The 15,715-nt window shown below is 36.0% G+C and overlaps 1 protein-coding gene across 8 annotated transcripts in view; it reads left to right on the forward strand.

The window, feature by feature from the left end:
* The window catches only part of LOC121315319 (dmX-like protein 1), a 71,548-nt gene that overhangs the window by 20,058 nt on the left and 35,775 nt on the right, over positions 1-15,715 (forward strand). For 7 of the 8 annotated variants that reach the window (XM_041249363.1, XM_041249356.1, XM_041249370.1 and 4 more), the window contains 8 exons: positions 805-943; positions 2,997-3,063; positions 8,336-8,514; positions 9,184-9,373; positions 10,559-10,727; positions 12,931-13,134; positions 13,597-13,829; positions 14,290-14,980. In XM_041249363.1, coding sequence (XP_041105297.1) covers positions 805-943; positions 2,997-3,063; positions 8,336-8,514; positions 9,184-9,373; positions 10,559-10,727; positions 12,931-13,134; positions 13,597-13,829; positions 14,290-14,980 — 1,872 coding nt within the window. Of the gene's footprint in view, positions 1-804; positions 944-2,996; positions 3,064-8,335; positions 8,515-9,183; positions 9,374-9,899; positions 10,322-10,558; positions 10,728-12,930; positions 13,135-13,596; positions 13,830-14,289; positions 14,981-15,715 lie in introns of those variants that run through there. The other variant, XM_041249395.1, reaches the window with a different exon arrangement.

The following is a 15,715-nucleotide window of genomic DNA, read 5'->3' on the forward strand; positions in this document are numbered from 1 at the left end:
AGATAATAACCAGTTTTGAGTAAATGCAGTGGAATTATCATTGCTTTTTGCTGTGTATAAGATGAGGTAACTTATTATGATCACCAGACAATAGATGCTGTCTGTTCTACATGCAAATATTAATTAGATTTTTTTGTATTAGTTATTACATAGCAATTTTCCTGATATCAGAAGTCCTCATAACTTGTTATCTGTTCTTTTTATATCTCATTTATAAACTCTATTTCAGAATGGTAACTTGCTCGTTTATACAGTATATGGAAGGTTTCGGAGCAACCCTGAGATGTTCAGAGCTTTCGGCTGAGTCTTCTCATAAAATTAAAAAAAAATATATAACTTCTCGCTTGTGTAACTTCTTGTATTTTTTGTTCCAGAGCCATTTACTGTAATCTGTTAAAAAGGCTTAAATCTTAAATAATGTTCTACCCCCAAGCTCAGGCTTATTCCGCACCTTTTTGTTGAAAGAGCTGCACTGTGAACCCAGCAGATTTTTTACATTTTTTTTTAATCGCCGAGCAAGCATAAAAAACACCCTAAAATTGCAATGAAGAAAAATATCATGTGTTAACAAGTTTTATCTATATACATCTGTGTAATTTTTTTTTAATGTACTCCTTGCTGAAAATAGTTAATAGAAAAGACAACAACATTGATGGGATAAACAATCCAGGAAAAGTAATGTTAATTTAAAAATATAAGTTCATTTTTTTTTTCTTTTTATAATCATATTGGAGTTACAGTAGTAAACATTTGGAGATATATATACGTGTGTGTGTTAGTGTGTTTTTCTTCTTTCTTTTTTAGGAACAAATCTCCTAACAGGGTCCAATAGTTTACAGCTCTGGTCCAATGTTGGCTTAAGATCATGTATCGAAGAAGAGGAGAAACAGGCAATGACCATCAACAATGGCCTTGGCAACTGGAAATGCATCTGGCTTTCCAAGTAAGAAAGTTTGGCATTTTTATTGATTCGCATTGCTAATTTTTATTTTGCTTGAAACATCCTTACCACCGCATTTCTCTGCCAGCCTGCATTTTTTACGCTGCTGTATTATCCTTTTTGAAGAGACCTTAATTTATTAAAAGATGTATTTCTTGGATTATTTTTATGTATTACTGGATTCCCCAACTTTTAACTGAATGTAACATTTAAAAAACCATGCGCATATTTTGGATTATTTATTTTTTTAGACTCTGCAACAGCCTGTAACTCAGGTATTATTTTTTGTATTGAGAACATTTTAATGCTATAGTGCTACTTTGGAAGCTGGTTAATTTATTATTTCATGTTGTGTTTTCCACTGGACACTCCAGTTTCTTACTTACAGAGATTATGTAAAGCCATTTATTTTAGTGGACTGGAAATTTCACGTGTTTATATTATTTAAATGTGGCAACCTTTTATTCTAGCGTTTTTCACCTACAAATGTTTTTTTTCATGAAGTGCTTTTACCCTGCAGCCTTAAAGTTTAATGTTTGTTTTGTGAAAATATTTGAAATGATAAAACAGTGGACATACTGCAGCAGCTTTGGAATTGTGTTTCACCAGTCAATAAATACGTTAACTGCTCTTCTTGATTCTTTAGCCTGACTGTGTGCTGTGCTCTACCTTTTGAATCTGGCCTAATTGTAAATTTAATCCATCTACCTAAATCTAACCTACACACACACACACACACGTTTGTCTTAATAGCAACTTTAAGCCCCCTTCGGCAGAATGTGGTATATGTTAAAATATCTATTAATATGATTGTGTAGCACATCAATATAACAGACAACAGGTTCATTTATAACGGAATACATACTTTGGGTTTATAGAACGATCCTAAATAAAAAATGTGTTACTGTCACATGAGTTCTGAAATCGGGCCTAATGTATAGATCAGCTGTTGAATTTGTGAGAGCTTGCAGCTATGTACCGGAATGTGCCAGCCAGAGGAGCTGGAGATTGGAGAGCAAGAGGGATATTATTTAAAGTCATTAAAAAGCCAGCAATAGAAGTAAGAAAACAAATTTGTCTTTGAACAATTAAATAATTTATAGTACAGGAAAATTGGCAGATAACCAAAAGATTGACTGTTTTTACATAATTTTCTATCTGCCATCCGTAATGTGTACGCATATTGGTTTTCCCTAGTTCAGTTTTAGAACTGAGCTACAGTATCTTCTCTCTGTCAAGACTCACCTTCTTGGAGCAGTATGAGGTGGAAGGTGTTTTTTTTTTCATTTGTTTAAACATTGCTTTAACTAAAATATCTCTTCGGAATCCATTGAACCAGGAAGCAGTACTGCTGGGGGTATGCATGTTAAGGGTATGCAGGTCTCAACATTCTATGGTTTATACATCATTTGTTGTGCAAAGTTTTGCAAGTATGCTCACATTGTCAAGGGCTTTTGGCAGGCAAAGTGAAGCCTGGGGTGAAGTTGAAGGACACAAAATGATGGTCCCCTTCACAAGCACTAGATAAACATGCATTTTACCAAGTGCTTGTAGCAATAAGTTCTTTCAGTAAAAGTCTATTTTATTTTCTCAAAACTACAGGGACAAGCCACCTTTAATCTCAGCTCTCTGAGACAAATGGAGATACATCTTTGCCTTTGCCTAAAACATGGCATTTTTTTCAGCTAAATGATACAATTGTATATTGGGATGCTCATCTCATTTTCAGTCGGTTTATTGAAATTCATTGCAAGTAGTGTTAGAGCTCAGCTTTTGAAGGTGTATTATCCTATTTCATCTGGGACATGCATGTCATTATTATCTAGTAATATTACAGTTTAACTGAGTTTTTTTTTTTTTTTTGCACAGCTGTACAATTAATGCTTTCATTTACATAAGTACACCACTGTTATATACTCTGTCAATACAAGATACCTTATGAAAGTCATTGTTGGAGTGGTGAAATTGTGTGTGCATTAATTAAAAAAAAGACGTAACAGGACCAATTTGAACATGTTGCTAATGTTTTTTTCTTTATTTTCTTACTGTTTTTCAGAACTGCATCTTCAGTCCATTTAATGAAATTTTCTCCAGAAGGTGATTTTTTTGCTACAGCTGGAAAGGTAAGCTAATATAACTACAGTGTTCCTCCTCAAGAATTGCACAATAGCCCCAATGGTATGCATTTGTGTAAAATGTATGAGTATAAATTGCAGCAATGATTGCAGCCCTTGCCCCACAGTTAGCACACTGTAAACATTCTTGAAAGCAGAAGCAGAAGTTGCTGTGTGATTTGAAAGAGCGGAACTCTGTCATCTGAAGTATTAAACTAAATTCTGAACTATGGAGAATATTCCCTGCAAATTTATAGTAGCCTCTGCCGTGATGGGACTGTGTTGTAAATCCATTTCTTTCTGAGGACAGAAAGACTGCTAAAGTTAATGCAGAATGGAAATCTAAACCTGTGAAGAGAGGTGAAACTGTACAGCTGTGGCCAGATGTTTTGCATCACCTAGAATTTTTGGATTGAGACATTAATTAAAAAAAAAAAAATAATAATAATAATAATAATAATAATAATAATAATAATAATAATGAACATAATTTGTAACATTATTTTATTTAACATGATGTAATCAAAGAAACTACTAAATGATATCATAAAAGTCTACTGGAAGCCATAATACTGATACAGTATTTCATGTTAGATTTAGAAATGTCACATTTTTTTAAGTTTTTCCTGAAGAATGTGGGAAAAACTAAAAAGGGGTATGTAATTCAATATGTAAATTGTAACATTCAGCAGATTTAGTTCTATAGGGTGATGCAAGACTTTTTGCCATAGATGTAGAACATCAAGATGTAGTGATATAGGGAATTGATTTTCAGACCACACAGAATCCACTTTAAAACTTTCATTCAGACCCTGGAAGCTTTCTTGGCAAAAAGACTGTCAATTTTTTATGTTTTTTTTGTAGAAAGCAAATTTACAGAGGGCAATTCAATTCTGACTTATGCTGGAAGGAAAGGAAGTTGATAATGAATCATTCGGAATTTTAAAATGGCATTTTTGTCATTCATTTTTTTGGCAGTTGTTTTTGATTAATGTGTATGTGTTTTTTTTAAAGTTTGTTTTTATTTGAGAGAGAGAGAGAGACTGAGACTGACTTTGTTCTTTCAAAGGAAAATTACAGAAGATGTACCGGTGCTCTCAAAAACTACACAATGACTGCCTTCTACATTGAAGGTCCAAGCTACATTGATTTCTTCGTTGGGCTTATTTAATAACAAAAAAACCTGCCTTCTAAAGGATAATACATGTTTTAATTTGGGATCCTTACATCCCAAAGGTACAAACCAAATCGGAGACGTTAGCTTTAACATTAGCGATAAGTGCAATGAATGGGGTAGGGTCAATGGGCACTTGTAAGGTTTGGAGCCACCCTGGGACAAGACCAGAACAGGAGGATTAGAGGAGCAGGAGCTAGTTTGCATCTGTCACAGGTTGGATCCAGTTCAGGGTAGATTTTGGCAAGTTTGACCTTTGACAAGTGGAGGCAATGTAAAACTTCAAATTGAATAAGCCCATGTCGAGTACAAACTGAAGAGGAATGAACACAGGCAAGAATGGATTACCAGTGTCTTCTGTGAGGTTGGAGCCTAAATCCTCTTTCCACACATTTTTCAGTGTAGACAGAGAAGGGCAATGTAAGACAATATAATGTTATACATTTTAGATAGAACACCCCTACAGTCAGGATTAATAGTGTGTGTACTTTACACTTAATAAAAATCCCAGAAATAAATCAGAAAGTCCATTGAGACCAATTGCAGCTTCATAATGAAGACTGATTTATCATGAGACTTATCAGAAAACCTTTTATAGAAAATACAATTGATGACAAAACTTACATCTGCTGACCTCATTGCCCTGTGACCTGTGGAAGTGAATACTTACCCATATTTATAGTGTCTCTTAATTCTCTTCCATTTATTGACTGCTGTTGCCTTCAGCAGATTGAAATGTTTAACAATAGCTTTTGACAACATGCATGGGGTTTCCATGCGGGTCAATTTCCACGTGAAATGGCGATGCACGTGCATGTTTGGGAGAATTACTCCTGTAAATAAGGTTTGTGGCTGAAGAAAATGGCCAAAGATAAGTATAGGATAAATCTCATTTGCTTGTGTGTTTCATCATTTACACAGGAAAATGCACACCCAGTTTTGCATGGAAACCTGCATTTCACATGTAAATGTTAATGAGCGTGTTTATCCTTAACTATAAATATTGCAAGGGAGCAGGTCAGTTGTTACTGTGGATTCCAAGACGGCAAAAAGTAGTGGCTGATAAGCGATTTTATGGTTAGCAGTGGTGTAGTTCACCTTAAAGATGATGCGGGCAGCTTTTCTTATTATTTTTTGCTGTGTCTGGACTGTCATGTTGTATATCTCTTGTGGGTTTACAGTTCTGTATAAAACCACTTCCCATGAACTGCGTTATGCCCTTGTTATAGTATTAAAGCAGCTGTTTGAGAATACCCTTGCTGTAAAAACTATGCTATAGTTAAACGTGAAGTTCCTTTCGGAGTTCTGAAAAGCAAGATTCATTACTTCAGGGTTGATATTACCATTTTGATGGTTATAGGGTTATTATTAGAAACAATATATTGGAAAGTTGTAACTTGAAATATCTTGAAAAAGTAACCAAATTAAAGTTGAAACCAACAAAGCTCAATGATGTGAATTGGGTTGACAGTAAGGATTTATCACAAGGAAAGCTTCAACACCGTTTGAGTACTACTTTGTTCACAAAACATAAGAATATAAGAAAGTTTACAAATGAGAGGAAGCCATTCGGTCCATCTTGCTCGTTTGGTTGTTAGTAGCTTATTGATCCCAGAATCTCATTAAGCAGCTTCTTGAAGGATCCCAGGGTGTCGGCTTCAACAACATTACTTGGGAGTTGATTCCAGACCCTCACGATTCTGTGTAAAAAAAGTGCCTCCTAGTTTCTGTTCTGAATGCCCCTTTGTCTAATCTCCATTTGTGACCCCTGGTCCTTATTTCTTTTTTCAGGTCGAAAAAGTCCCTTGGGTCGACCATTGTCAATACCTTTTAGAATTTTGAATGCTTGAATTAGGTCGCCGCGTAGTCTTCTTTGTTCAAGACTGAATAGATTCAATTCTTTAGCCTGTCTGCAGGTGACCAGAACTGAACACAATATTTAAGATGAGGTCTTACTAATGCATTGTACAGTTTTAACATTACTTACCTTGAGTTAAATTCAACACTTTTCACAATATATCCGAGTTTCCCCACATTGTCTAGATGAAGACATTGCTGAGTCAACAAAAACACCAGTGTCTCTTTTTATATAGGTCATTTTGAAAACGGTGCACTCATTATAGGACATGGTTTTAACTGTTGAAGTTTCTCAATGATTCATTACTGCTACACAAGACTTCTACGATCAGCTCATTTACTTAGGGAGCGTTTATTCACCCTATGTGAGGAATTCTACATAATTTTCGATCCTTTCAAAGATGGAATAAGTAGTACTAATTGTTTGAGATTATGTATGTGTGTGTGTATATATATATATATATATATATATATATGTGTGTGTATATACATACATACATACATACATACATACATACATACATACATACATACATACATACATACACTCAAAGGGCCAGCTGCCCAATGTTTTAATATGTTGTACATATCTTTCTCAAGAGAGCCTGTATATACATATGTACAGGTAGTGGACATAAAAATTGAAGCACCTGGGTAAATGAGGGACACCAAGTATATTGAAAGCAAGGGCTTCCACACAGGTGTGGCTCTTGTGTTAATTAAGCAAATAACATCCCAGCATGCTTAGGGTCATGTATAAAAATGCTAGACAGGCCTGGTTGCCTACAGTTATGGCTAGCATGGCTGCAAGAGGAGACCTCAGTGACTTTGAAAGAGGGGTGATTGTTGGGGTGCATTTGGCAGGAGCTTCAGTGACCAAGACAGCTCAACTTGATGTTTCACGAGCAACGGTGTCTAAGGTGATGTCGGCATGGAACTCCGAGGGAAAGACATCATCAGCAAAGGGCAACAGTGGGCGGAACTGCATACTCCAGGATTGTGATATCCGTGCATTAATTTGAAGTGCAAGGCAAAACAGGCAAGCAACTGCAGATCAATTGACTGCAACTTTCAACCAGGGGCGTGAGCAGCCAGTTTCATCAAAAACAGTCCACCGAGAACTCCACAAAGCAGGATACCATAGTCTGGTTGCAGTGCACAAACTGCACATCACACCTAGCAATGTACGTTTGTGAGTTGAGTGGTGCAAAGAGCACAGGCGATGGACTACCGTGCAGTGGAGAAATGTGATATGGTCAGATGAATCATCCTTCACCATTCTTTCCTGCTGGGGGTGGGGGGTGGGGGGGTCTTCCAGGTTGGCAATGCCCCCATCCACAGAGCATTTATGGCCGCCCAATGGTTTGGTGAGCATGACACTGATGTTATCCATATGTCATGGCCTTCTCAGTCACCAGATCTGAACCCAATTAAGCATTTATGAGATATTCTGGAACGATGCCTGAGACAACGCTTTCCACCTCCATTAGGCAGGCGAGTTGATTGACTTTCTTGTGGAAGAATGGTGCCGCGTCACTCCTGCAGAATTCCAGAGGCTGGCAGACTCTATGCTACGGCGCATACAGGCCGTACTGGCCGCACGTGGTGGCTCAACGCCCTATTAAGTGACTTTGCATTGGGGTTTCCATTTTTTTGTCCACTACGTGTGTGTGTATAAAATATATGTCATGTTAATGTAAATAGAAATACATTGTCTGATTGTTTTCTTGGCTTTTTTTATTTCGCTTTCTAAAAAAATAATTTAAATATGAAATCTTCAATTTCCAACACCCTTTTTTTTTTTTACCTTTTCGATATTGTCTCTAGTTGGTTAATTAGTCTTCAAGAAAATATTGCTAACATGTGATTGTATGTAGCCTGTGCAGACTCCTCTGTCATGTGTTTTTACTGCTAGATAAAGAACTTAAATAGGCTATTAAACATGTTGGAAACTGAATTACGAAAATGTAGAAGTTAATGTATAAAGTAACTCTAATGTAATACAGTAAAAATAAAAATAAAAAACACACACACATACAAGTACTTATATATATATATAATATATATATATATATATTAATATATATATATATATATATATATATATATATATATATATATATATATATATATATATATATATATATATATATATACATATGAGTGTGTGTGTTTAATAAGTAAGATGTTTACATTTTCACTCCACCCTCGGGAAAGTTGTGAATTGATATGGCACCATTTTGTTTTCAGGATGACTGCTTGGTGAAGGTGTGGTACCATACCAGCAGCTGGCAGTCTGGAGTGACATCACTTAATAGCCCTCCAGAGAAAGCAGCACAGGGAGAAGTGAACTACTCCTTTGTGTATCTGGCCCATCCACGCACAGTTACAGGGTTTTCATGGAGGAAAACAAGTAAATATATGCCACGGTCAGTAAAATACTGTAGTTTTACTGTAATACAGCAGTGTACCGTTAATTCTGAATTTGATCTTTGTCTTGCTTTTAGTTTCTGATTCTGTTGACTGTCTTGGCCAATTGTATTACACTTTCTCCAATTTTTGTAGGTTTACTTCTCAACTTTCTTATCTAAATATACACTGTACTTTTTGTATTTGCAAGCACATACCTGAGGTCCATTGGTTAATAAAAAGGATTGCATATGACAGGTTCTACTTTATTAACATGTTTAACTTGGGATTAAAGCTCTGAACTCCCAATACAAATATTGGTCAGACGTTAACGTTGGTATGCTGTTTTACACGTGTCTTTGTGAATTTTTTGTATATAAGGATTAAATTAGTTACCAGTTCAGACATTGACTGTAAAATGATAAATATTTACTGAGTCAGACAGGGGCATGATTATGGCTGTCCAGTACAGGTTCAGCTTGTGGTACAGTAAGGCAAACACTGTTGTGCCCCTTTCAGTCTGAAGTCTTTGCTTTTGCCCATTTGACACCTTTAGGCCTTATGTACTATAGTGCTTTGAACGGGGAAATGATTAGTCATTTTGTAATTGTCTTAAAATGTACATCACCATCATTATGTAATACTTACCTGTTTCATAAGGGGTTTCATCACATTCTCCTTTCCTTCAGGGGATCTGTATGTAATGTCCTGGTCACCTGCTGCAAAGATAGTGTCTGTCGGCTTTGGGCAGAGACGTTGCTGCCCAGTGACAGCTTATTGTCTGGACATGGCCCCAGCCAAAGTAATGACCCCGTTACATCAACAAGTGGTCTGAAAAGGCATGCCCCCAACAAACACCGTGTACAGAATGCTTTGGAGGTAAGTACGTGTCTTGCAGAAAAGATCTGAGCACAAAAAGTGATGGTAACAAACCAAAGAGTTCCACCATAATGTTCTGTTCTGCACTTCCATCAGGTGCATAAGTTTCAATAGTGCAGTTTTGAAAGAAATACATATCATAGCAATTTTATTTGTGCAGTTGGTGTCCGTTTAGCAGGATGCCTCGGGAGAAGGAAAAGTTTCCCTAATAAGCAGCTGTCCCAATGAAACGAGAGGCAGCTGAGACAACTTTAGTTACATTTTTTTTGTTTCTTAATGAAAAGAAAAAGAATGAAATCACATCACATTATGATTAAATGTTAAATACATAATTTAAATTCAAGTCAATGTTTTTTTTTTTAATTCCTAAATGAAATGAGTCGCTGTTTTTTTTTGTTTCTTCATGAAATGAAAAAATACACAGCAGCTTTCTTTGCAACAGCCTGAGAAACCACAAGAGACTCCTCCTTCTTCAAGAGTTCAATGTTATTTACGCAATTTATGCAAGTCACAGCGTAATCACGTATTCACTGCACTGTGCTACTTGACCTGTCTTGCTCTGAAAAGCGATCTCTGTTTATCATTTGAAAATACTGTATCCAATTTAAAAATTGTGAAGTCCCAACTAAACGACATAATAGCATTGGGAAGAACCGTCTCCCAGAGCTGTATCCCATTTAAGGATACTTCCCGATTTATCAGTATCCCAATTAGGCAGCACCAACTGTATTTCATGTGATATCTTATACACATTAGGTTTAAGAAAGTTCTCAATTTCCATGCCAGGAAGTCTGTTACTCTTGCACTTCTTAGCCTCATATCACCTGCAAGAAAGAAGCTGTTGAACAGGTGGAAGACCATCTGAAAGCATGGCTTGCAAACATCATGTTGTTTTAAAAGGAAAATATGTTTCTGCACACTGGAGCCTATGTAACAATTGTACAACAGGTACGATTTATGGAATTAAAATGCTAGATACCTTCTTAAATATACATAAGACTATTATTTTCTTTTTTTTATATATTTCTTTTGTCATTGTCTGAACTATATCAGTAACAAAAGCAGAATATTTAGAAGTATCTATTTATTTAGTTTGTTGTTTTTTTTATTACACGTTTTTGGAAAAAATATTGCTGGCTAATGATTCTTGCAAATTATGTTTTATACAAATGATTTGCCTTATAGCTCAACCTTAAGCACTCCAGGAGAGGGAGGAAATCTCCTGCCATGGCTGCTGACACAGGCTGTCTACCTCACCAACAGGACACCCATGAGGCCCATAGGAACAACTCAAGCGTACATGCAAATGCACTTTGTCACTTTCACATAGCTGCTAGCATCAACCCTGCAACAGGTAAAAAAAAAAAAAAACAAAAAAAAAAAAAAAAAAAAAAAAAGCATTTGTATTTCTCATTTTGAAAGTGTTTATTTGTCAAAGAAAGTATTCTATTGTGCAGGTAAAACATTTAGTATCTAAGGCAGGTAGTCTCAAAGTCCAGAAATGTGGCTGCTTCAAACACTTTCTTCTTTAGCTGTATTTAGCCCTGATCCTCATTGTGACAAACTGTTGTCAACATCATTTTAGGATTATATACTGTCTTATCTTAACAAAGCACCTCACAGAAAAGTTGTCTGTTAAAACAAAGGGGAATAAATTTGTTTCAACTTTTAAATAAAACAGTATTGGCATCCGTAATCTTGGACATGAATTTCCAGTACATAAAGGAATGGCTTCCTATGGTGGTACACATCTACTTATTACTGGAGAGAACAGGATTCCGGTTGTGATTCAGTAAATCAGAAAGAACACTTGGATCTACCAATATGGTGTGTGTGTGTCTATATGTGTGTGTATATATATATATATATTAGTAGATGATCATGTGAATTGATATCAATAATAACGCATCAGATTACAGGGCAATAGCCAGGTATTTCCTGATCACTGTAGTGTAATTACCTGGAAATAACAAAATTAAATGGCAACACCATGACACACACTTATTCCACCAGTAGTAACCATGTATGAGCAGGAACCACTGATATTATGTGTTCCTGTGCAGCATAAAGGTCTACTGTTGTGCTTAAAAAAAAAAAAAAAAAAAAAACTAGACAGTTTTTAAACATTTAATGAGCTCCTCTCTCTCAGATATTCCAGGAACAGGAGAATTTCATTGTGTTTATGGACACTCAAACCAAGGCAAGCCGTTTTCACTCGTTGCTGCAACACAAAACTGTACACTAATGTTATTAATGAAAAACTTGATCAGACACATGAATATGAAAAGGATAATTTCAAAATTACATTTTCGATTAAAATAAACAGGATGCATGCATAAACTGTTTTGTTGCTGTTTCACAGTGCAGAGAGTTTAAAATTGATTTGAGAATAATCTGCAGTTGTTGTTATTATTATAATTGTTATTATTTATTATTATTATTATTATACATCTGCACAATTTTGTTAATGCATGCATCATCATAAATCTATATACTGCAACTATAGTCTATAAGTCGGCTATTACAAATGACCAACCTAAATATATCAAATTAATGGTGCTGACTGATTTCAGTATATCAGGGGTGTGTAATTTTTGATAAAAACTTGTAGTCTAAGGGACAAAATGCTAGAAAAATCTACTTGCTCCCTCCCAACGCACAAAACACACACAACATTTTGGTTTTATTTAACAGTGAACACAGTCAATCAGTTAGTGATTAATAGGGGCGGATCTAGCCTTGTACCTTGACTGGTTCACTAAATTCTTCAAGATGCACACAAGGTTCCCTGTGACCCCACCTCACCTCAACAAATTTATAACATACTTTAAGGAAATATTCCTTTCAGTGAAGTCTGGAACACATTTGCTAGTAAATTTTTAAGTAACATACCAGATTTCGAGTTAGTTATAACATTTGATAAATAACTTGAACTGCAACTGTTTAAGAGCTGGAAAAAAATAAAAAGGTCTAATTAAGCAAATTATCAGCTCAATTAAGGGTCTAGTTAAGTAATTGAGAGCTCAGTTGGAATGAAAACCAGCAGCCACAGGGGGTCCCCCGGACCGAGTTTGAGAAGCCTTTTAAAGGTGTATTTTATATAATATACATTTTATTTCTTAGCTGTTTTGTGCTCAGTGGTTGTCTGCTTATCTCAGTGATTCCCAACTCCAGTTCTGGACCCCCTGTGTGCTGGTTTTCATTCCAACTGAGCTCTCAGTTAATTAGACCTTTTGAATTGTTTCCAGCTTTTAACAGCTGCATGTTTCAAGTTAGCTATACCATTTTAAAAGTAACTGAAAACAATTCAAAAGGTCTTTTAGAAGGTCACATTTTTAAAGGTCTTTCCAGATAAAGACGTGATTTTACAGACCTGCTAAATAATGACCTTAGCAGAGAATCTTAGTAATAGGATAATAGACAGGTAATGTAAAATGTATATAGTATTTCCGATAATTTCAGATAATTCTGATTTTCTTTTTTGTGTGTGTTGGGCATTTACATCTTTTCATTGTGCATATGTGTTTTTTTTTTTTTTTTTTTTTTTTTTTTTGTAGACATTCCACTGCTTCCCTCCATAACATCCATGAGCCTTGATGATGATGGTGAAGACCAGAATGGGCCCTTTGTAGTGCACTGGCTGAATAACAAAGAGTTACACTTCACTTTGTCCATGGAAGTGTTCTTACAGCAGCTGCGAAAGAGTCTTGAGCAGCAGCCTCCTGAGACCAGCGGAGAGGAGCCCTGTCAGCCAGATGAAGGTACAGTATGTGGCACAAGTCAGCATCAAATTCAGTGTTTTCTAAACCTGTTTTAGTCACTGTTTTTTTATTTTTTTATCCACCACCAATTTTATCAAATGTATATTACTTTTGACACATACCATACTATCTTTGAGAACAGATGTTGTAATAAAAATATATACCAAAAAGATATATGGTAATTGTACAGAACTGTGCTGTCAACAAAGCAAACTTTTTCTTGATCATCTCAGCATATTCTCAAAAAATGTTGACTTTAAATTGGATGGAAATCTACATTTGTTGTGTTATGAGCCAGGTTTTGAGAGAAAAGGATTGGATTAACAATGTTAAACCTCAAATGTTAAACTGCTGTGTATGAATCTGCCCCCTACTACTTGGAGGAGAGTAAAAGGAAAAGTAGATTGTTTAATTCAGTTGTCATGCCATGGTATTTAGGAGTGTATCTGCCTTTTGTTTTAGATGCAATCTACAAGGATGAACAGAAAGGATCTACAAAGAAGAGCGAATATTTGAATGCTGGCGCCTTGCCTTTACCTGCTGCCACTATTGATCACGAGATTGAAATACTGCTTGCGGAGTGGAACAAGAATGCAGACATGATGTTTAGTATTCATCCCATGGATGGTTCTTTATTAGTATGGCATGTTGACTGGCTCGATGAGTACCAGCCTGGCATGTTTCGCCAAGTTCAGGTATAGTGACCAAAGCCTTAAAAAGTAACTATGTTTTGGCTGTGTAAAACAAGCAAATGTTGATTTTTTATTTTTTTATTTATTTTTTTTTTTAAATGTATTTTTAGTGTGCAACAAAGAATGTTCCTAGAATAATCTTCTCCTAAGTTATATCCATGACAATACAAAGAAACTGAAAAATAGTTTTAAAAAAATGAATCACACCTGCCTAAAATGGAAGAGCAAAATAAATAAATAAAAAATTTAGCAGACTTTTTTGGACACTTTGATCATAGGGTTCTCTTCAGTAGATCTAGACAATTGACAATCTAAAGACTATAAATATAAAAAAATAGGACCAAACCTAGCATCTTATTTACTTTTATAGATGTTGAATTTCACAAATGTATTTTTTTTTTTTATTGAAACAATTGAGGTGTTTGTCAAGTGTTCATGGCTTTTCTCTTTCATGTGTTTCAAGGTCTCATTCGTCTCTAGAATCCCAGTAGCATTTCCAACTGGTGATGCCAATTCCCTAAGCAGAAGCATAGTAATGTACGCCTGCACCAAGAACGTGGACCTTGCTGTTCAGCAGGGCAAACAGAAGCCTCCTGGTATGATCCGCTCCTCTTCAATGTTGATATCTTTTGGCAACAATAAATCTTCCAGCAGTCTAAAACTCAGTATCTTCACTCCCAACGTCCTTATGATCTCAAAGCATGCAGATGGATCTCTGAACCAGTGGGCCGTCAGCTTTGCAGAGGAATCTGCCTTTTCTACGGTCCTGAGTGTTTCTCACAAATCTAGATACTGTGGTCATCGTTTTCACCTCAATGATTTGGCCTGCCACTCTGTGTTACCTTTGCTGCTAACAACGTCCCATCACAATGCACTCAGGACCCCAGAGGTGGACAGTATGAATGATAACAGGGGTCTTGACAATACAATGCCCCGTGACCCACTTTCAAAGAGGCTTAACAGAGTATCTGTGGATGCAACATTCCAGGACCCCCATGCGATATACAGTGAGCTGATTCTTTGGAGAGTGGATCCAGTTGGACCACTGTCATTCTCCGGAGGAGTTTCAGAGCTAGCCAGGATAAACTCGCTGCATGTTTCTGCCTTCTCCAATGTGGCCTGGCTTCCTACATTGATCCCTAGCGATTGTTTAGGTAAGTGTTTGTCTTAAAAAAAAAATGCTATGAGGAAGGTTCCCTGGAACAAAAACCTATTTGATAAACGGGGTTTTGAGGTACAGTACTGATGTGGAATATAGATGCAGTGTCCCCGGACGTTTTACAAATTAATTAAATGTCACATGGTAGTATTATATATTTGTCAAAAAATGTCTGAATAGAACTTTTGTGCTTTGGAATTAGTGTTACTGAAACAGGAAAGGATACTGGTAGACATGGCAGTGTTTTACTATTCACTCTGAGGTCAAAGGAACTTAACATCTACCATGTTAATCACTCACTCATGATCTATATATATAAACTACTACTATTTTTTTTTTTTAACTATGTTACTGTTAGTGTAGGTAGTAATACTACATTACATAATCTGATCGTATCAATTTGCTGATTGTTGATCATTTTGGTTCTATGAGAGCTTTTGAGGTAGATGAGTTGCTCGTCAAAGTCCTGAATTGTTTATAAAAACAGTGAATGATTTAGTCATGGACAACAGATGCATGGTTTTACATCATTTGGTATTACAGTGCCTATGCTATTCATACGCCATTCATGTGATATTCGGTTTTAGGAGTGTTTTGACGAGTTCCACTGCACTTGGAACAATCAGAAATATTTACTGTAAATTTAAAATGTAAAAGATACATCCCTTCATTTGGCTACAGTCAACTATTTGGTTGTGGTTGAAAATCTTTCTATATTTAGGCTATGTGC

The sequence above is a fragment of the Polyodon spathula genome, chromosome 1 (assembly GCF_017654505.1).
Source record: "Polyodon spathula isolate WHYD16114869_AA chromosome 1, ASM1765450v1, whole genome shotgun sequence".
Lineage (NCBI taxonomy): Eukaryota > Metazoa > Chordata > Actinopteri > Acipenseriformes > Polyodontidae > Polyodon > Polyodon spathula.